We start from the raw sequence: 23,990 nt of genomic DNA, 5'->3' as shown, positions 1-23,990 counted from the left end.
CTCTGTCATAGGTATTTTCATAAATGTGGAATTTTTACTATCATTATGCGCAGGTTACACATAAGTCACATGATACACTGTTCATCATCTTGTCTTATATGTCAGTTCGGGTAATGTGCATGTCCATGTGCGAAGATGTTTCTTCCACTGTTTGATGAAAATATTAACAGCCTCTCAGTTAAGACAAAGAACTGAACACTGTGATATCAAAACCTCTCTGGTAAAAATGTATAAAAGTGCAGCAAAGTTTATCAATTTCCTCTGATACCCTGTAAAGTTATGTACTTTGTAGTCTATGTGATTATTTATCACAGAGCCTCATAATAGTAATGATAATGATAATAATACTATTAATAATAATAATAATAATAATAATAATAATAATGATAATAATAATGATAAGTACTGCATTTGTAATGCGCCATCGATCTAGTGGCCTACTACAGTTGTAGTATTCTGAGGCGCATCATTATGGATACTGAATTCTGAATTTACATTTTTCTCATGGCTTTTTATACAATTTCCAATAGTGCTAACTCGACATTCGTTATATAGACATCGAGTCAGCCAATCCTTAATATGATACATCAAACGATGTGATATGACCAAAATGATCCACTCTGATTAAAGATGTGTACGTTTGCACTTGTCGATATTTAGGCTTGATCTAAGGCACGATTATTCATCTATTTTATTTTATTTTATTTTTTGTTGTCTTGGTGATACATGTAACACATTTTCCAAGAGATCGAATCAGAAGAGACGGATGATGATTAACTTCCTGAGGATGTAAATGATGAGTTTGTGTTTCCTTATTTTTGCACAAAGAGAAACAAAAAACGGAACAAAACAAAACAGCAAACCCACAAATATGTGAATATTAATGTCGCAGTGAATTACAATGTAAGTACATGCGTATGTAATTGTGATATATGTAATGACAATTTTATCGTTGATTAAAATTAATGTAAGGATCTGTTCACTTTGTCTTTGGCGATCGCCTAAACTGGTTTTGTTTCTGTCAGATTTGCATGAGGAATATGTCTTTCTTATCTATTTTGATTTACTATCCATTGTTTTGTAACTTTCATTCACATGTACAAGCACTCACAGAAAGGCACAACACACACGCGCGCGCACACACACACACACACACACACACGCTCTCTCTCACATACACACGCACACACATGCAATAAGGTAATTACCCACACTAAGAACAGGAAAGCAAGATTGCAATTTAACCCTATGTTATGACATAAGAATAGAATGGCGCGTGGCTATAGATTCAGATTTCACATCAAGTCTTTTATCCAGACAAAGTATACAATTTTGTGCACAACCAAAGCTCCAGCCCATGGCACGCATTCAGAAACTGAATCATAGAGGCTGTAATGCATTTACGGCTCATTTTGGATAAAAGAGTTCCATTTTATTTTTAGGATAGGACTGTATGAGATATCATTTTTACTTGGAAAATCAAGATGTGTTATTCGAAAAAGTAACCAATTTCCCTATTATTTTTGTTTATTGTTAGATACACCCCCCCCAAAAAAAAAAAAAAAAACCAAGATCAGATTGATCAGACTCGTTTAGGATGATCATTAAGTTCATATTCTATTACACGTATTGTCTGTTTAAGGTTTTGTTGATTTAAATTTTTCGTGAATTTAAGACCACACCATTCCAAAAATCGGTCGAGTTCTGTTCCCCCCGAGATATGTTGACTGTTTCACCTTTTTCTGGGACGGAAAAACTTCATAGTCCACGCAACGTAATGAGTTATACAATGTAACAACTACAATGCTTTCTAAACTACCATTCGAAGATCATTATTCATCATGATGGTTTTCTTCGTCAAATGACGTCATTTGAGGAAAACCAGTATTTAAGCACAGTAGGCCAACTTGTTTGGTGTGTCCATAGGATCCTCGACCACATCATTGGTCGCACCATTCTTTATCGAGTCGTAGGCCTCATCGACGGTATTGCCTAAGCCGAGGAGAACAGCAGCAATTCCTGATATTTGGAAAGTAGAAAAAGAGAGAAAATAAGTAATGAAATTGATAAAATACGTTCACTGTTATCATTAAAAAAAAAAGAGAAAATCATTGACAGTGTTTGTGTGGGTTTTTTTCGCGAAGGGGGGGGGGTGTAACACATTAAACCACTACTTATTATATTGGTTAGGTTGAATTTTATTATCACAAACGAACCGTAAGTACATATCTAGCTCAATGAGACTAGAATTGATTTAATACAGAAACGAACATGAAACTGAACTTGAAGGGAACCTGTACGCTCACAGAAATCTACAGCTGCTTCAAATGTAAGACATGAGTAATATTTTTTAAACCTCGTAAAACTTTCAGGGACTCCTAAGTGTTACCACACGCATAAATTAGGGGGAAAAACTTTTTTTTTTTTGGGTAAATAATGCATTATGCTATTCCGAAAACGAGTGAAGTGCCCCCAACCGACAGAGGAAAAAGAAAGGTCATTCGTGCCAATGTGCACATGAGCTAACTCTGGAATGGCGTATTATTTTTATTTTTATCTATTTATTTTTTTGCTTTGCTTTTTATTTTGAAATGACGGAATAATGGCGTGCTGCCCTCACCGGAGACATGTGGACACGCCATGCTGGTTCCGCTCAGCGTCGTGGAACCGGTGTTGGAGTTGTGCGTCAGACTAACGATGTCGCTACCAGGAGCGAACAGATCCACGCAGGGGCCGTAGTTCGAAAAGTAGGAGCGCGTGTCCTCACTGTCGGTGGACCCAACCGTGATAGCCTGGTTACATGATGGAGCAAGCGAAGAATAGAGGCATACCAACAAAGGCTTTCATGGCAATGCACAGTTGCACACAAATTATTAGTGAACAATAAACATTAGCAAAATAAACAAAACAAAACGAAACAAAACAAAGCAAAATAAAACTAACAAACAAACAAACGAACGAACAAACAAACGAAAATTCATTGATGGCACTGCATGCATCACCCTCCGCATGGGAAGGGGGAGGGCGGGCTCTATCAACCCCGTCCACTACAGCTAACGCCACTGCTAAAAGCTCACGGTTGGTGAGCCTGGCTTTTATATTTATGTTGCCTGCATGTATTGATTATTAAGTGCTACTTGAGCTTCAATTTTTTTCGTAAACTTTCTGAACGATATGTACATCAATGATTCGTAGAAGGGACGTGTACGTGTTTCGGAATAACAAACCTTTGGATTAACGAACCTTATTCTATTTTCGGTTTCACAAACCTTCGGAATAACGTACGTCTCCTGAAAAAAAAAGACATAATTTTTCTCTCTCTTTTTTTTTACATGAAGAACAGGTCATCAGTCTCATAGAGGAGATTTTGTGATGATATCGCTTTGCACTTTGTTGGATGACATGTGAGGAGATCTTTACCTTATTTATAATAACATTAATGTGTTTGATTGCAATCGACATAAGTGACTGTCAATCTTTAAAACTTCGTAAGTAATAATGCAAATGTCTGATTTTATTTAATAACAATCTCCTCTGTCTGTTACTGTCTTTGTTTTTTTTCCTCGCCGTTCGTTTAAGCCTTTTGCGTTTGCATGTCGATTAGCAAAAGAAACCACATAGTGTTTTATACACTCCAAAGTTTCTGGCACAGAAAGGATTAATTCAACTTGAACATGGGATGAAGTTCCCTCAAATTATGTCAACTTGAATAATCGATAGAATGCAGTTTCATTTCATTTCATTTCATTTCATTAATGGTCGAACTTACATCAGGGGCGGACGCTGGCGAGCTCGAGCACGCATCGGTGTCGCTGTTGCCAGCCGCGACGACGACCACTGCTCCGGCGTTCTTTGTGTTTGTCACGGCTTCGTTTTGTGCTTCGGAATAGCTCCCCCCGAGGGACATGGAAACAACGGCTGGACGTTCCCCAGAGCTCGCCACCCAGTCCAGGGCTTTCGTCGGGGAAGTGAGGAGGGAAGGTGTCGAGGTGGGATGGAGGAGGGGGAGAGAAACGGTTCCAAACATTTGTTCCTTGTTCATGACCTACCAGGGGGTGTTTCATAAAGCTGTTCGTAAAGTTACGAACGACTTAAGAACGACTGGTGATCAGTTCTTGTGCTGAATTAGGGACATTTTGATAAATATAGCACATCAGAACTGATCACCAGTCGTTCTTAAGTTGTTCGTAACTTTACGAACAGCTTTATGAAACAGGGCCAAGGTTGATAGCCAATTACATTACGTTTAACATGGTCTATAACACATCAATATCTAGACAAATATTCTACATTATTATCCATACAGAGGATTTTTAGAGCCCAAATACAAGTGTTATTTTGTCGACGCACCTCATAACCTCCGACCCACTTAGAAAGTTAGTTGAACTCGACCAATATTTTTTGCCGAGGCGACAAATATTTAAAATATTAGACGGCAAGAGGGGGATTCCCCAAAATTTTTATAAACTGCACCATGATTGGTTGAGATATACGAGATAACCCGAAATATGAAGTAAAAACATCTGTGATTGGTCAATCACGAATTAACTAAAATATCGTTTTTTCCAAAATTCTGTGTTTATACGAACAAATTTCATATATTAATTAGTTAAAATTGTTTTTCATACAATTTTTCAAAATATCACTTTCATAACAGGAAATTAAATTTAGGTTTGATGAAAACAAGTTGCATTTTTTTGTGCAGGTGACGATCGATCAGCTCAGCGCTACTGCTAGATAGCCCGCGATATACAAATACATATAGCCGGCCGCCGCTTGCATTTGCATGCATGTTACGTTATGTGTTAATTCGATCTTTCACGATCTACGGTAGATGTGACGTGAATTGTGTCTCAGATCTCGGATACAAGAACATCTAATTCTGGTCTAAATTAGCTAGATCTCGGCCTAACATTAACATGGCGGCTATATAGATCTACAGCTCGTCGGAGATTTGCAGATCTGGATGCAGAGGAACTTGCACTAAAGAGTGTACCATACCCCATGTCAGGATCAAGTACAGTAGGAGACCATACAACACTCAGAGACAGAAAGGGTAAGTGAAAATATTCTTGGGTAAGTGAAAATATTCTTTGCTAAAATCCTCTGTAGGATAATAATGATAATATTAGATGTCCTATTTTCGGTCAATACAAGGAAATATTGGATTCGTCTTCGACTCGTCCAATATTTGTGCATAGCTCGTCCAATATTTCCTTGTATTAACCTCAAGGCCATCCAATATTATATAAATGTTCAATAAGAAATATGAGTTTGAAAAAGTGTTTTCTTTCTTTTTTTTCTTTTTTTTTGTTTGCTGAGTGTATTTCATTAATGTGTTTGGTTCAGGAGCGCAAAGCGGAGAACACAGATACATACATGTCTTTCGCAGCAGTAACATCATATTATTTTCGAGATGACGTCATTTGGCTGTGACGACTACCTTGTAAGGATTATTTGCAAAACTCCTTTTCTTTTTCTTGATGCCTTACTCACAAAATGATGGCGGAGATGAGAGATGATGACCCTATTATATCATCTCATTTGCGTGAATTATGTAATATGAATGATATCAACGTTGATTAAAGCACTTTGAAATGCTGAATGAGATAACTTTGCTGTTCTGTATGCAAAATAAACTCTCTGTCATACAATAATCTTAAACAACAGAGGTAATTGTGTATTCTATTAAGATTTTTTTTTTCAGAGGTAAATTCAGTGTATATAGTTTTGTGTGCATTGAGACCTATAAAGCGATGACGCATCATTTCATCTGATTTGACTATACAGGTTTCAACCTACATCGCTTTCCTTATGAAATAGCATGAACCATGTATAGATTTCATTAACTTTTTAAGTTTTTACGTTTTTTTGTTGATCAATTTATTATTATTATTATTGTTATTATTATTGTTATTGTTATTATTATTATTATTATCATCATTATTATTATTATTATTATTATTATCATTATTATTATTATTATTATTATTATTATTATTATTATTATCATTATTATTCATCATTGTAATCCTACCATTCCACGTAATTGTATTACCTGTACCCAACAAATGCCTATAGTAAGCCAGACTAAGTATGGAATGGCATTTCGCCGTTATGTCAGACATAATGCGAGCTATCATGAGCATGTTCTATAAAATATGTCTGACTATATTTACCAGCAATTGAGGAACTTTTCTGTCCAGAGCCAAAGCAGTTCAAGGTGCGGAGACCGTAGACGTACGCTTCATTAGCAACTCCATACGTGGCGCTGGCAACGGTGCCGGCGCAGTGCGTGCCGTGTCCGTTGCAGTCATCGCCCTGCACACAACCGTGATCCAAATAAAATGATTTGACGCTCTGACAAGGCTTTAAAGATAACATAAAGTTTTGGTACCTTTACAAAGTTCCTGAAGTTTGTGTTTCAGGTTAAAGCACCTTTCATAACTAACACTGTGAGACTTACTCGCCCCAAAGTGTTCTCATGTCTTAGTAATCATGCAATGATGATTTCGTATGTTGCATTGTCGCGGTACCGCGTCGAGTCAAACTAACGGCGTTGTGAATCATGCGCTCGAGACCAAATCATCCGTTCAAAAACGAGCCGTTATTTTGCAAGAGTTACTACTGCAGTTCTCATCTAAATTGACGTTCTAGTAATCAAACATGAATTATAATGCTCCCTAAGCATCATACTGACTAGCAATTATATCCAGATACTTTGAATCATGGTTTCACTCCGTGAAATGCATCTCAACAGGAACTCCATTTTATCTTTAAAAGAGTCGATCTGACGTGTATCTAATGATACAAATTAGAGGCAATATATAAACTGTTTCTTTAGCAATTTGTGTGTTTGTCGTGCCTCTCTGGCCCTGCTTCTAGTCTAAGCTTTAGAAGGGTGCACGTGATGCTATATGCTTGGACATCGATCCTATAAACTTACTGTGATAAGAAATAAAAGTTACTGGATAAAAACAAAACCATAAAACGCTAAGTCAAAAGTCATGAAAAAATGTACGAATGTACTTGTAAACACCAGAAGAATCTATGCGCTCACTTCCAGCTATTCCAATTAATGCCCAAGACTCGATTTGGTCACGACACATTTCCTCCCGACCAGCGTATTTCATTTGTGATGCTTCCAATCTTGTCTCTTAATTGCACGTTGCCTTTCACAGTTGATTTTTTTTGTGTCCAAAGTTTACTTAGACAAATCTTGTAGTTTTCTATGAACCAATAGATAGAGGACGTATAGGCGCATCACTATCATTATTGGGCCTACTGCATTTTACAATTAGAAGTAACAGTATCAAGTAATATCTCTATCTCTAATGATAAATCTAACTAGGTGGGGTCAATTTAAACAGTCCAGAGCTGAAGTTTTTCATTTTCACACGTTCTTACGTCCCCGCCGATGAAGTCCCCTCCTATGAAGGCTCGGCCATGAAAGTCTTCGTGCTCCACATTGATTCCCGTGTCGATCACGTAGACATGTACGCCTTCACCGTAGCCTGGAACCAAACGAGGAAATTAATGTACGTAAATTGTACATTTACACGCAGTGCGCGAAAGCAATGTATTGTGATAGGCCTACATGTAATCAGGAGCCCATGGAAGATTTGAAGCTAACTTGAAATTTAAGAGCATGACGATGAGGACAATATTTACAATAAAATCAGGCCTAGTAATCATAACAGCAATAATGATCATAATTGTGATAGTAAATGACAATCACTATGAGAATGATTATCCTAACGCATTTCTATTAAAGGGTGCTAAAGCCGCAGTATTGTGCCTACTTTGGAGTCGAATAAAGCCGTTTTGATAAACAGCATTAGTGTATGCGTGCTACTAGTATATCGGAACTGATAACCATGAGACCAAAGTACTGATGCTTGATGTTGACAGTGTGACCTCACGCTAACGTGGGCAGCGCAGGTTACAATCAAACCTGTCTATAACGGCCATCCAAGGGAGACGACAAATGTGGCCGTTATAGACAAGTGGCAGCTGTAGACAGGGTAGTTAACATAGTTTTTCTCTTGGGGAAATTGTGTTCATTGGTCTCATATAGCAGGTGGTTGCTATAGACGGTGGTCGCTATAGACAGGTTTGACTGTAGGGAAGGGAAACGCTTGGAGATAAATCCCGAATAAAGACTAGTGATGAGAAAGCCATATCTCGTTTAGGAACCCAGTTGGGTGCACCACGACAGCTGACATGATAAAATATGCAGGCCTATACAACACTATTCAGGTATAAACAAATCATAGGCCCTACGTCTATAAGGTGTTCATTTTGTCCGTCTATACCCAAGTAGAGATTTGACCACGTTTGACCCTGTCAAGAGCAGTTTCACACTATACATGTACATGTTGGCTTTAAATCATTAAAGCCAAACAGATGAAAAGAATGGAACTTGCTCCATCTAAATCAGAGACAACATAATTAAGAAAAATATATAATTATAAGTCCATGTTATCATTGGAAAGTGATATTGCTCACAACCACATACAGCAAAATAATTATTGACGACGATGACGTCATCACCCCAGAAGGCGTTATTGGCTTCTGATTGGTTCGAACAACACATTTAAAAAATGGTCAATAATTTCATATCTACGATTCTTGTCTCCTATTGAAGCCATGTATGATTGCCAGCTTATTACAAGACTACAATCAGACAATCTGTTACAAGTTCATCTCAATTATTTCATGTTAAATAATATGTGGGCCTATTATTATCTTCATCGAAAATATTGATGTACAGTTAACGAGTGAGAGTGATATGACAATATCATCATCTCTCCATTTTGAATAGATATGCGGTTCGACTGACACAACTGCTTCATTAAACCATGATAAACTTTCAAACTTTAGTCCTCATTAGTATTAGTTTGTAATATCGATTCAGATGTCACGAGACCTTTGTCATTTTGTTCATCTGAATAACATGAGTTGACCCTATATTCTATACCCTATACTAGTGTGAGAAATGAAACCTCATTTTCATGCTTTTTTTTTCAACTTGAAGAACTTTGCGGGGGGTTTTCAGTTTCTAAGGACGATTGCTGCGGAGTATGAATGGAATCTGTTTTCATCTGAACAATTTCTGTTATCTACATTCTTTTCAAATCTGCTACTGAACACGCAAGACAGCTTTTTCAGCGACCTACTACTGATATACCGAACATCTCTACTATTAGTCCATGCTCACAACCTCAACCCGAAAAATGGGTTATTGGTACCACCTGAGGTGGCAAAACCTTTTTGGTGTCATTTTGTTTGTCGGGCATAGATGTGCTTATCAAGCTATAAGATAGCATTTCCAAATGAGTAGCTTAGTCATAATAAATGAATTTTTAACCAATTTGGTCTCGTTTTTATATCCCTATACTTCTGAATCGAGACCAACCACTATACAAAGAAGAGCACTGTCTTCTGTATGTCCACAGGTGTTCCGTTGTAAACACGGTGCTCTTAATCTTTATTCAAGGCAGCGAAGGGAATATCCAAAGGGTTATGATGTCCACAGCTGTCACACGGTGTCCTTAGTCTTTATCTAGAAAAATGTACCATTATCATATCTAAAGTTCCTAATAAAAGGGATTATCTATACTGTTTTTATACCACCCTTTAAACAAAACATGCATAAGTTTTAAACAAAAATCACTCTGTTCATTTGCAATATAATTTTTATAATGTATTGTAGTGTACCGGTACATTGTTTTTGCATTATATTTCATTGTTGGATGGAAATAAAGCGACATTGGCGTGGTATTAACGTTTTCACCGTAGCGTTTTCACCGGAAAATGATAAATAATTGCAAAATACGGTAAAATTCACGAGGAATTGCTTCTTTTTTTTCTTTTTAGATAAAGGGATATACGCTGTATCATAAGCTACGAATATTCCCTTCGCCGTCTTAAATAAAGACTAAGCGCTGTGGACATGATAACCTTTGGATATTCCCTTCGCTGCCTTGAATAAAGACTAAGCGCACCGCGTTTACAACAGTTGAGGTTGGGCTCGGCCGCGGCTCGACCCAGCCCCGCACTGTAAACGGGGACTATGACTGTAAGACTGGCCGAGCCCAGCCTCAATTGCGAGGCCGGGCCCCGCAATTTTGTCCGTTTACACTGCCGGGCTCGGCCGGGCTTTTGATTCAAACCTTTCAATATTTTGTCGTAGTGGCGCTCTGCTGGTAAACAAACGCAATTTTGTATTGTCTGGTTTTCAGACCCTTACCAAATGAATTCCGTGGCGACGAAGTCGCCAATCGGGTAAAGGCCTTTGCCGAATGAAAAATCCTTTGCAGGACAAAACCACTTTAAACTATACTAGTTTTCGACGTTGAGAGGATTGATACCCTGAACAGCGAAGTAGTACAGGCAGAGGGTTTGGAAGCCAAACTAAAATCTAACTGAGAAAAGGCCGAGACCACCTCCAGAGCGTGGCCAAATGCGAGGCCAATTTTGGCCTCGCATTTGGCCTCTTTACACTGAAAAGAAGGTGGACTCGGCCGCGGCTCGGCAGCGGCCGAGCCTCGCACTGTAAACGGGGTCAAAGTTAAATATTCTATACTGAAACATGCTTAAACATGCTTAATAAGCTGATAAAGAAACCTTCGTGGGGTTAGTGACACTGCGCTTTCTGTGATCTTCTGTACCCACATATTTAAATGGGATTTTTTTTTGAGGAATGGGAAATTAGTGATACACAGCTCTGTTAAAGACAAGAGGAGTGGAAGTTGCGCGCTAACAGCCGAGACTAAATGAGTCACATACCCTCTAGATTCATTTCGTCGTCAAGCTCCTTATTGAACTGATCAATGCGATCAATACCCCAGGAGCCTGGTTGGTAGTTGGCACTGTAGATGGAGATGACTTCATCTTCCTCAATGTACTTGACACCTGGAAAACTGCGAAGCTGTTTCACCAATAAAAACAAAATTAATAAATAGATAAAAAGAGCGCGTGCCCGTGGAGCGGGCAAGAGGGAAGAGGAAGAAGCCAATAATGACGGGACAGTTATTCTCATCATTTGGAATTAACTTGCAATACATCGAAAAAAAAGCACATTTCCCATTTCTCTCGCACTACATGTGTACATTCAGAGCTATAATCGGCAGTTCTGTGTTTCTACTTTAACAAGTTGTGATGAGTTGCAAACATTACGGAATAGAAAATTACGCACAGATTTCGGGATGAACAATGCTGATTTCATTCTTGGACATACCAAAAACTTGATCGCTTTACATAATATAGTCAGACACAAAGTACCTTATATACACGATTGCCAGTATAAATAGAAATTGTGTCTGTGTGGTCACGTTGATTTCCGTTAAACGGGTAAAGTTACACAAATCAAACAGTAAACCTTCAATTTCTGTCCCACCAAAAATAAGAGAGTTGTGGGATCTTGAATTATAATAATGTTCTGGCGAAACATTATGTGAATTATAGTTAACGCTAATGCAATTACATATCGTTATGATGCCATTGTCAAATATCTTTTCCAGAGGTTTATACATTATAGACATGTGGTAAAAGAAGTGAAGTTTCAGTAGTAGTAGAAGTAACATTTGGAACATTTGAAGACGAAGTAGTATAAAGTGATTATATTGCTATCATTCTTTATCATGCCTCTACATCAAAAATCTATTCATTTTGTCTGTTATCTTAGCAACTGTAAACTCTTTACTCTTTACGAAAACATCATTTCTAAGTCATCACAACTCAAGTAGATTGATGTGAAGGATATAATTTTCTCCTCTTCTCATGGAAGAGCAACATCGCCAAACGAACAAAAACAATGTCGCAACTAACGAGATGTTTTAGACCATTACATCAATTCTCAATTTAAATTTTACACCGATTATGACTGATGAATGTGAAATTTCGGGTCTCACGATATTTCTGTTGCTGTTGACTGTTTTGCTTTGATTTGATATGCATGTATTCATTGGAGTTATCGACGAACACTTCTCCTTTGAAGTCTAAAGTCTATATCAAAGCCCTTACAAGGAAGCAGGCTCAATGTAGATTGCATAACTTCGACCATTTTTTTAAACATTGATTTAGCTTTGTAAAAGAAGATGGACATTAATCCATTTAGAAAAAAAAAATGGAGAAACAATGACGTCCAGTAAACAGTGTTAAAATCCACATCAGGGCCAAAGCCTGATGCCCTCTTATCCATTTATATCCATCAAATGGAAATCAGGATTATCAACTATGATCTAAGAATAACTGAAAGTTTCCAAAACAGGAAGTCGTAAAGAATAAGGCTATATTTACGCACGAGATTTAGGGCTCTACCGGCAACATCGGCCTGAAGAACAAATCCATTCAGAGCCGTTGAGAACTTTCTTTCTACGGCGGTTTCCACCGTCACTTTCTGTTGGAAACGGCTGATGAAGGAGTCCAAGTCAACTCCATCCTGCAGATATCAAGAAGGGTAACACTGAATGAATAATCTATGATTTGCGAATATATTTGAATAAGTCACCCTTTTTACTTGCTTGTGGCTTCATTTAGGTACTTAGATATTTCTGGGAGCTAAGGAGTCCATAATGACTGAAATTATTGCATGATTAATATTCAAATGAAAAATACTTTCTCAACGTTTTAGCATACTTGTTTCATGCTCAAAACTCATTCGTAACGCGAAAAAACCCCAAACATCACGGAAATATGAAAGGACATCACCCTTATATAGGAAGGTGGAGTGAGCCACTAAAATATCTTCCACATACATATCCGCACTTAAAGAAAGTGTAAGAGTGTTTTCATTATATGCAGACAATAATCTATGTGCTGGTATCGAGATATTAAAAAAAAAACTCCACAGAAATACTGCAACAAAAAATTCGCTTTCATTTCAACTCAGAGAATAGGCCAACTGAGAGAATCAGCCAATATTCAGATTTTTTTTTTCTCCCCAGAAGTACACAATTTGATAGGCTTTTTTTTTTTAATCAACGTGTGTTGTGGTTTTTTATTTCTTGAAATAGCCAAGAGGAAAAATTGCAAAACTGTTTGAGAAGAATGGCTTACATGCCTTTATTTTTTCGTGGAATAAAGCTTTAACAGCTCTTACATACCTATACCTTTCTATATTTATGACGAACACATTCCAGCTATAGTGTATAGAATTTTTAGTCTCCCATTTCATTCTGTTTATGAGACAATATGTGAGGATAATGAAATAATTGATCGATCGGCAACTCACCTCTAACACCACGATGTAGCGCCCTTTAAGGCGGTTCTCGGCCGGAATGTGGAATGGAGCCAAAGCGCTGGCGGCGGCTACCATCAAGGCGAGTAGAAAAACGTTCTTCATCTCTGTGGATATGTTCTAAAAAAAATAAAAAAAAACTCTTAAAAAAATTAAAAAAAACTCTTTCAAAGGTCTAGAAGCGGAATATAGTGGAAGATTTATGAGTCAGGTACAGCATTTGTTTTACCTGTTCTTTGAATACAACTAAGCGCTCAGATCCTTAAATACTTAAGAAAGTGACCATCTTATTGATGGCAAAGAATTCATCGTCCAGGGGGTTATTGATGGTCGTAGCACTTCATGACCTCACATCTCACATCCAGGAAAATTTTATATGGCTTTTGATCACTGGCGTAGCCAGGGGGGGGGGGGGGGGGGGGGCGATGGGGGCGGTCGCCCCCCCCCCCCCCCCCCCCCCCCCCTAAGATTTGGACCGGGGATTTGGGAGGCGGAAAAAAAAAATGCGTGTATACTGTATGCATGCACATGAAGCGGGTCTCCTTTGCAACCTTTCATCAAATAAGATATTTTTTTTGAATATTTCACTCAAAGTGTGCACCAGATCGTTGAATTTCAATTCAAAATATGCAAAATCTCTCGTGCTTGGGAGGGGGTATCCCCCTCCCAAACCCTCCCCCTCTGTGCCTCTTTCCCTAGCTAAGTACACTTTTTAGATTTACAAAAAATTATGAATAATTCTGAGTGCACAAGACTTATCACTTATATTCCGAAAACTCAAGGTTCCCTCATGTATTAGGGGAATTTCCCCTTTTAATCGACCCTTTCCTCCCTCAGCCCCCCCCCCCCATCAGTTTTTTTTTTTTGGTGATTTCCCAAATGTTGATTCCATCAAATATGCGTATACGAGATATCTCAATTTCAACCTTCAAAAGGAAGGGAAGAGTGGAGATAACACTCGCCCACGCCTTCTCCCTGCTCGCCCCCCCCCCCCCCCGCCATGCATAGTAGACTGTGGCTATACCCAGATCGCTTTATTTCAATTCTAAAAACGCAAAAGCTCCACGAGCGGGAGGGGGAATCCCCCTTCCCCTAAGCTCTACCTCACTAGACTTTATACATACACACAGATGGTGCACATTCGGAATAAGAGCTAAATTCCATGATTTTAACACTTCGATGAAAAAGTATGGCACCAAAAATTTGCACCAGATCGCTGAATTTCAGGTCTGAAACCGCAAAATTACCTTCGCGTGGCAGGGGATATGCCCCTATCTACACCCTCGTGTGCATGCTTTTTCTGTTTGATTGCTGAACAGACAGCGTTCATGATATTCAGTGAATACAAGAAGACTAGTGTATTTAAATTATACCATTTTATAGGCAAATTGTTCAATAATAATCTACACTAAAATATACTGCAACCTTAAACAAGTGGGACTGTTTCAACTCGTTAAAACACGCAAAAACATGCATCAAATTGCACCATTTGCAACATCAAAATGCAAAAAGTTCTCACCGTGGGAGGGGGGACACTCCCCTCCCACACCCTCCCCTCCCCCCTCGCTCGCTCCACTCGCTAGGGCATGGGCGTCACCAGGGGGGTGCGTTGGGTGCGAACGCACCCCCCTTCAGACCCTAAAAAAACAAAAAACAAACAAAAAACAAAACAAAACAAAAAAACCTTCAGTCTGCGAGCGACCTCAACGCCGGACACTAAATGATTATTATTTTTTATCTATTTATTTATTTTTTTGACATTTTGCATCGGGGACAAAAACAAAAAAAAAGAAAAAATCGTGGGCAAAAGCAATTCGCACCCCTGGTTCTGGCAGCACTGATTTTATACATAATTATCTACTAGTGCAAGTCTATTCTATACAGTGTTGACTATATACATAGATTTTGGACATCCTTCCCATGCTTGGTCACTTCGACGCCACCTCGCTGGTCATACCCCCCCCCCCCCCCCTCAGTCATGAACATAAACCGACACCCTTGACTACCAGTGGCGGATCCAGGGGGAGGAGCTCACCGGGCGTCTCCGCCCCCTCTTAATTTCCAAAGCGAAAAAGTATAGCTACAAACGGCAGTTTTTGGACTGTAATGTCAAAATTTTCAAGCTCGCTCGCTGGCATTTAGTCGTAATGCCATTCTCCTGAAGTTGCTGCCAGTAATTGCCGGCAATTCCACCCGGTGCCCCCCCCCCCCCCTTACTGCAAAAAATATATGTAGCTACAAACGGCAGTTTTGGGACTGTAAAATGTCACAATTTTCAAGCTCGCTCGCTCCGCTCGCTCGCATTTAAATTCTCCTAATATTGCTGCCAGTAATTGCCAGCAGTTGCGCCCGGTGCGCCTCCTCAATTTCCAAAGCAAAAAAAGATATAGCATCAAACGGCAGTTTTGGGACTGTAAAATGTCAAAATTTTCAAGCTCGCTCGCGTTTAATCTTTATGCAATTCCCCTGATGTTACTGCCAGTAATCGTCCAGTTGCGCCCGGTGCGCCCCCTTAATTTCCAAAGCGAAAAAATATAGCTACAAACGGCAGTTTTTCTACTGTAAAATGTCAAAATTTTCAAGCTCGCTCTCTTCGCTCGCTCGCATTGAATTGTTATGCAATTCACCTGATGTTGCTGCCAGTAATTGCCAGCAGTTGCGCCCGGTGCGCCCCCTCCCTTAATTTCCAAAGCGAAAAAATATGGCTAAGAATTGCAGTTTTTGGACTGTAAAATGTAAAATTTTCAAGCTCGCTCTCTTCGCTCGCTCGCATTTAATCTTTATGCAATTCCCCTGATGTTACTGCCAGTAAGTTTGTCTGCAGTTGCGCCCGGTGCGGCCCCCCTTAATTTCCAAAGCGAAAAAATATAGCTACAAACGGCAGTTTTTCTACTGTAAAATGTCAAAAATTTTAAGCTGGCTCTCTTCGCTCGCTCGCATTGAATCGTTATGCAATTCACCTGATGTTGCTGCCAGTAATTGCCAGCAGTTGCGCCCGGTGGCATGCCCTCCCCCCCCCCCCCTCTTAATTTCCAAAGCGAAAAAATATGGCTAAGAATGGCAGTTTTTGGACTGTAAAATGTAAAATTTTCAAGCTCGCTCGCATTTTATCGTTATGCAATTCACCTGATGTTGCTGCCAGTAATTGCCAGCAGTTCCGCCCGGTGCGCCCCCTCCCTTAATTTCCAAAGCGAAAAAATATGGCTAAGAACGGCAGTTTTTGGACTGTAAAATGTAAAATTTTCAAACTCGCTCTCTTCGCTCGCTCGCATTTAATCTTTATGCAATTCCCCTGATGTTACTGCCAGTAATTGTCTGCAGTTGCGCCCGGTGCGCCCCCCCCCCCTTAATTTCCAAAGCGAAAAAATATAGCTACAAACGGCAGTTTTTCTACTGTAAAATGTCAAAATTTTCAAGCTCGCTCTCTTCGCTCGCTCGCATTGAATCGTTATTCAATTCACCTGATGTTGCTGCCAGTGCCAGTAATTGCCAGCAGTTGCGCTCGGTGGCATGCGCTCCCCCCCCCCCTTAATTTCCAAAGCGAAAAAATATGGCTAAGAACGGCAGTTTTTGGACTGTAAAATGTAACATTTTCAAGCTCGCTCTCTTCGCTCGCTCGCATTTAATCGTTATGCAATTCACCTGATGTTGCTGCTAGTAATTGCCAGCAGTTCCGCCCGGTGCGCCCCCTCCCTTGATTTCCAAAGCGAAAAAATATGGCTAAGAATGGCAGCTTTTGGACTGTAAAATGTAAAATTTTCAAGCTCGCTCGCATTTAATCGTTATGCAATTCACCTGATGTTGCTGCCAGTAATTGCCAGCAGTTCCGCCCGGTGCGCCCCTCCCTCTATTTCCAAAGCGAAAAAATATACCAACAAACGGCAGGGTTTTTTTTTTTACTGTAAAATGTCAAAATATTCAAGCTCGCTCGCTCCGCTCGCTCGCATTTAATATTGTTATGCCTGTCTCCTGATGTTGCTGCCAGTAAATGCCGGCAGCTGCGCCCGGTGCGCCCTCCCCCCTTTATTTCCAAAGCGAAAAAATATAGCTCCAAATGGTAGGTTTTTTTTTACTGTAAAAGATGAAATCCTAGCTACGCCGGTGCCCTTTCCCCGCTTGGTTTCCCTCAACAACAGTAAAAGTCTAGGGATTGAGAGCTTCCTATATTCCAAATGTCTATCAAAAAAAAAAAAATCTCGCTACATTAGGGTCAAAACGCACCCCCCTTGAAAAAAAGCTGGTGACGCCCCTGTAGGGTTCAGTCGCGTTCATGATATTCAATGAAAAGAATTAATACAATAAGTGTATTTAAATTATCCCATTTTATAGGCAAATTGTTCAATAATAATCTACACTAAAATATACTGCTATATACCTTAAACAAGTGGGACTGTTTCACGTCGATAAAACGCGCAAAAACATGCATCAAATTGCACCATTTGCAATATCAAAATGCAAAAAGTTCTTATCGTGGGAGGGGGGACACCCCCCTCCCACACCCTCCCCTCCCCCTTCGCTCGCTCCGCTCGCTCGGGTTCAGTCGCGTTCATGATATTCAATGAAAAGAATTAATACAATAAGTGTATTTAAATTATCCCATTTTATAGGCAAATTGTTCAATAATAATCTACACTAAAATATACTGCTATATACCTTAAACAAGTGGGACTGTTTCACGTCGATAAAACGCGCAAAAACATGCATCAAATTGCACCATTTGCAACATCAAAATGCAAAAAGTTCTTATCGTGGGAGGGGGGACACCCCCCTCCCACACCCTCCCCTCCCCCTTCGCTCGCTCCGCTCGCTCGGGTTCAGTCGCGTTCATGATATTCAGTGAAAAGAATTAATACATGAAGTGTATCTAAATACCCTTTTATAGGCAAATTATTCAATAATAATCTACATCAAAATAAACTGCTACCATAAACAAGTGGGACTATTTCACGTCGATAAAACGCGCAAAAACATGCATCAAATTGCACCATTTACAACATTAAAATGCACAAAAGTTCTTACCGTGGCAGGGGGGATACCCCCCTCCCACACCCTCCCCCCCTCGCTCGCTCCGCTCGCTCGGGCTCGGTCGCTTCGCTCCCTCGCAGACTAACCGCCCCCCCCCTAAGATGAAATCCTGGCTACGCCGTTGCTTTTGGTACTGCCAACTTAAATTGCTTACCTACAGATAAAAATTGTTGTGAGAGAATGTAGTCTATTTTCTTAACCTATATTACCCATCTATATCAATTCAATGATAATGATAAACTCTTTTCTTTTTAATTTACTGCATGGCATAAACAGTTTTGAAAGCAATGGGGTAACTGAAATGCTGATAATATATATCTGCAGATGATATCTTCACCTAAAGTTCTGGAAAAACCCAAACAACTGTCATGTGTTGAATCGAGGTTGTGGCCGCCTTTCCGATGGCTGTCAATTACCGATGTGTTTATTGTGAATACGTATACTCACCCTCTGCGACACGGTGTAAACCTCTCTTCTCCAACAGCTGAACAGGGTGAATGTTCCCAATTCTCGAACGTAATCCCTCTATATGATAGTCTTCGATTGCCGAAGCGGTACTGGTATACGATGGCAGCGCAATTTTGATAACATGAGACTAATACCACCTGCTCTATCTACATGCTGCCTTTCAGCCTTGACAAATTGCAACCATATCTTCACAATATTTGCCCTCAAAGCAATTACTGCCACGAAAGTGGGCAATTACTCCAAAATATCAAGATAGTGATGCCTCTCTGTTTAGTGACTAATTCAATTTCGTAAAAAAGGACTGAAATCTATTTCGAAAGTACCTCACTACAGACATTTTACATCCCAAACTATCCCAATTTTAAGTTCTTGCGATATTCTACACTCTTTGAAAACGGAAAACTTATGATATTACCATAACAAACTGAATGGGGTTCAGTTGATTTACTCACACCTTTAAATTGCTTATGTGATTATAACAAACACACGTCGAATTATTACAAATTACATTTTCTCAATGGATGGCATGGTAGTTTGATAGCAACAGATTCACTACTACTTCGTTTTCAAATGCTCCAAATATTGCTTCTACTGCTACTACTACTACTACTACTACTACAACTACTACTACTACTACTACTACTACTACTACTACTACTACTATACTATTACTATTACAACTACTACTGAAACTTCACTTCTTTTACCAAAAATACACAACTCAAACTACAATACTTCTATCATTAATAAATCTTGAATGCGCCTTGTCAAATTTGATATAAATGTTACCTCATTTCTTTATTTGGCCAATTGATTTTTTAAACCATGACATGAACATTTTCCTTGTCACACGAGCAGCATCCAAACATATTGTAAACAATGTATAGTTAGAATTTCAGTTCAAAAGTTTAGTAAGTTTTGCACTCATTACAACAGGTCCCTGAAGCAGATCCGTCATAGCAAGGGTACACCATTACATGAGAGAAACCGACAGATGCCGTCAGTATTGACTTTGAGATTGTCAATGATTATGTCCAAAGAACCCCGAGAAGCTGTTTGCTATTAAAGTGACAACCTATATATTCCATGTTTAAATAATTACATATCAATAAATAATTTAGTATTATACTAGTAATATATGATATTAAATCATTTAATGATATATTATCATACAGAATTGATCTGTTTAAAAACATCGAACATGCAGAACAATCAAAGTTTTGTGAGAAGTTGAAAAAAAAAGAAATCAAAAGAAAGTAGCAGAATTCCAAATTTCACGTCCTTCTCGAAGTAGCCGTGTCGGTCACAGTCACTTATGCAATTGAGAGGAGTTTGATTTCAGGGTCTTATAAGCTTCCCGTTGACCTATACACAAATCTTTGTTTTATTCAAAAGACTGCAAAGAATACTTTGTTTTACATTTCTAAAGATATGTAGTTATCTAACAGTTATATGACATTCTATTTGAAGGGCGGCTGTTTCAGAGGGTATGCAAGTTTACAAACCAGGTTCCACTTCTAAAGTTATGTACTATACATAGGTCAATCGTTGGGAGCTCAGAGATCAGAGGCGACGGTAATTTTGCTTCATCGTATAGTCTGAATCGTAATAACATTAGTGTCACGGATGATGTCACTGTTCGCTGAAAAGAAAATACACAACAACTTCCAATCTACGAAAGGCATAGTTTGACCTTGACTTTGACCTTCTCCAATGGGCTTCTATCGCCTATCTCAGTCCACACATGGCATGATTCACATGATTTATCATGCAGAAAATGGTGCTTGACCTTTGTGACCTCATACACACAACGATACTTGTAGTTTATGTCTTAACTCGACTCCATGAACTTTCAACGTAGCACCCTCCACTCCTAAAATTTGTCGTCCATTTTAGCTTGAAATTGTTCCATGGTACTCCAAATCAGAACATCATGTTCAAAGACATGGTGTGAAACTGAAAGTGTCTCAAGAATGAAGAGATATAGAATCTGTTCATTGCCCATTTCGTCATTTGGATTATCTTTTTTTTTTTTTTTTAAACAAAGACTGTTTTAGACGTATACGATGAGAAACTGATAAGTGATGTGAAGGATTACAGGTTCTGAAAGTGAATCATTGAGACTTACATAAAGGTGGGCGGGGGGGGGGGGGGTGAAGCACCTTTGAACCGACATCCAGTGATTAGGAAGAAGCTAATGAAATAATATAACTAATATATCATTATAACTAATGAACTAATAAAATAATCAGGAGATCTGAACTATCTGAACTCTTACATTCAACTGTGTGTAGCGTGGGTGACTTTTTACTTATTTTCATGCGGAATATTTTGCGTTTTGTGTATTATCATCATCAGCAGAGCCATTAATGACCCTTTACATGTGCACAAAAACAGAGAAGTAATAATAACAACCTGCACTATGAGGGCAATTTATTAGACTTACTTATTCTCACTGATTATTGTCACTGGTCGTCATTGATTATTACCACTGTTACCATAGTGTTATGAAATTGATTTTCGTTCTCTAAAGGATTTCTCTTTCGCATTTATAAAAATATTTTCAGTCCAACTCTGAAATCGTGTCCTCAAAGGTCCAATGCATGCACAGTTATGTAAGAAGTCATAAGCAGTAGTGGATCTCATGTATGATTTCCCGCAGAAACCTTCATTACAAGTTCAGCACATTTTGTATGCTTCATTCCTGCTGATCACACGGCTTCACGTCAAAGTTGGCTGAAGTCAATACGGACGTGGAATGGTGTCTTCCACAAAAGTGTCCACATAGCCACGTCTCGGTGAAAGCAGCGTTTACAACCACGGCAGCCCCGTTTCAGGCCACCGTGGAAAAAATGGAATTGTCTAACGTGGCAGGCCGTGATTGCCGTGGATGCCGTGTCAGATTTTTATACTGTCAAAAAAATGGCCACGACAGTCCCAGTGCTAATGAGGAATTTTGAATGCAATGATAAAACGGGGTGAACGCAACCAAACACGGCGGCACGTAATAGACCGTAACACAACTTGGAGGCTGACCGTAGGGGACGCGACTGAAAGTATTGATAGTCTAGCCTGACCAGACGCCGTGGGAATATAAAGCGTCTGATAGCTATGGATTATGTTCACCGGGGCGAGGACTTGAATGAACAAGACTAGAATGCGAAGGGGGGAAACAGAAGTAGGCTATGTCTCATCTACCCACGGCGCACTGCGTTTCAGGCAAATGGGACTGCCGTGGCCGCCGGGAACATGGTGTAAACGCAGATTATAGACCTCCATATCTGCGGTAGAGCCCGAACATGATGGGTACACTTCTTGCTCTGAACATTCCAGCGGAGATTACCAGAATACATACTCTCATGCAGCATTCTCGCTGACCGTGATTGCCTTTTAACTTGTAACCGTATGTGTGTCATAGAAGAAGTGATTGATACACCACTGATTTGTGTCACACATTAATTTAGCGATGCTAAGTCCGTGCCTTTCATTTATCCGAACCTCCCCTCCACAAAAAAGGAGTTTAGATTTAATAGAAAATGATATCGTGTGGTAGGTCATGTTTTATCATCATCTTTTCTCTCATTCATTTTGTCTCCCATCATCTCTGCCACGCAAGCATTTTCCTCTTCCCTCTTTTCTTACTTCTTTTCTTCAATCCACCCAGGGTGTACTGCCTAGTGATCTTACACAAACACGATGTTCAGTCCAAGATTCTAAAACATTATGTAAAGAAGTTATATTTGTCAGCAGTATACTTTAATCAACCCATGCAGTCTGATCTAAACTCGTGACAAATTTCTCACATAAAACAAGGTAGCTTAAAGGCATAATTTACCATTTGCAGATGAAACAAAAACACAGCATTAGTGCTGAAAAATAGTTCTAAAATGTGAGTTAACCCTAATCAGGCTGGGGGGGGGGGGGTGGGCGGAATCCGCCCCCCCCCCCCCCCGACGTTTCGCGCAATATCTTCGCAACGCAATAAGCTCCCGCCGCGATGTTTCATGACTTTTTTCTTTCAAGTATCGCGCAACTTTTGAGACCCAAATTGTTGCGCCCGCGCGTACCGTTTTGACACGACGCCCGTTCGAAAAAAATTTGTCAACCCCAAAATTGCTCCAAAACGTGATTTTGTGTACAAATCCAATGCAAATTGTGTTTTTTCAATTAATTCACATAAAAATTCATATCTTCACTTAGAATGGCCGAAAGTAGTTCATTTTAGCATAATAATGCTTCGAAAAATGTCTGTGACAAATTTTGGCCAAAAAACAAACAAAAACAAAAGGTCAAAAAACAAAGAAATACATAAGAAATTAATTTCGATACAGATTTTTTTATCCTATGTCTCAGAAGAATGATACAAGAAACATTTTTAAAAAGAAATTAGCTTAATTGGAGCTTTAATAAGTGATTTAGAGCCCCAAACTAATTTTATGCATAAATTACACTAATTAATTAATATAAAATATAAGAAAAAATTTTCGGAGAAAGCAACCATGCATTTTGATAGAATACGTCGCGGGCGTCGCGTGTACCGATTTTCGGCGCGATCGCGCGTTCCATAGGCGAGATCTGAAGAGGGAGCGGAATCCGCCCCCCCCCCCCCCCCCGATATAGCATAGCCAAAAAAGCCCAGCCTGATTAGGGTTAAGGGTAGAAACAGCCAATGTAAAAATTTGAACCAGTATAATTGAGGATAAGTACTGTTAAATATACAAAATGTGAACAATAGTTACAATAAAAATGTTTCCAGACTAAACCGTCTACAGTTATGGTTTAATGAGAAAATTTGTGATATCTCCTTATCCTATTTTAGGCTTTATTCAAAAAATGTCATATATTATGGTAGGATGTTTTGTGATACAACTGACCTACACATATGCATCAAATGTGATATCTTGAATATTTTTTAAATCACTGCTCCCAAAGGTAAACAGGACCTTTGATAATGGTTTAGCCCCAATTAGCTTTACAACTAGCTTTAAACGACTGATGCCCCGAAATAGACGTTGTTAAACTCGTTAACGAGAAACAATAGAATGTATTAAACGCATGTTATTCTTCACGAATCACCTAGTTCTAATTCGCCAGCTAAGCTGCAAACGCAAGGGCACACTCATAAGTCTTACCATTTAACTTGCCTCCAAATTTCCTGCCCATTATTGACTTGTCCTAATTCTGGATTCATGACATTGAGTTATATCCCTGCAAATGCGTATCATGTGTGTATACATTTTCCAATCATATTGAT

At 39.2% G+C, this 23,990-nt stretch overlaps 1 protein-coding gene across 1 annotated transcript; it reads right to left on the bottom strand.

The window, feature by feature from the left end:
• Positions 1 to 1,888: 1,888 nt before the first annotated feature.
• On the bottom strand, positions 1,889 to 13,321 carry LOC139710408 (aqualysin-1-like). The gene is made up of 8 exons (XM_071622324.1): positions 13,238 to 13,321; positions 12,308 to 12,445; positions 10,792 to 10,933; positions 7,408 to 7,514; positions 6,180 to 6,321; positions 3,770 to 3,954; positions 2,621 to 2,792; positions 1,889 to 2,019 (listed from the first exon to the last, which is right to left on the bottom strand). The coding sequence occupies exons 1-8, from the start codon at positions 13,319 to 13,321 to the stop codon at positions 1,889 to 1,891; spliced, it is 1,101 nt and encodes a 366-aa protein (XP_071478425.1).
• Positions 13,322 to 23,990: the final 10,669 nt, after the last annotated feature.

Source organism: Diadema antillarum, unplaced genomic scaffold (assembly GCF_040938485.1).
Source record: "Diadema antillarum isolate AM-2024a unplaced genomic scaffold, OU_Dant_1.0 seq00001529_RagTag, whole genome shotgun sequence".
NCBI lineage: Eukaryota > Metazoa > Echinodermata > Echinoidea > Diadematoida > Diadematidae > Diadema > Diadema antillarum.
The sequence above is the reverse complement of the archived record's forward strand: the minus strand, read 5'-3'. Positions and strand labels throughout refer to the sequence as shown.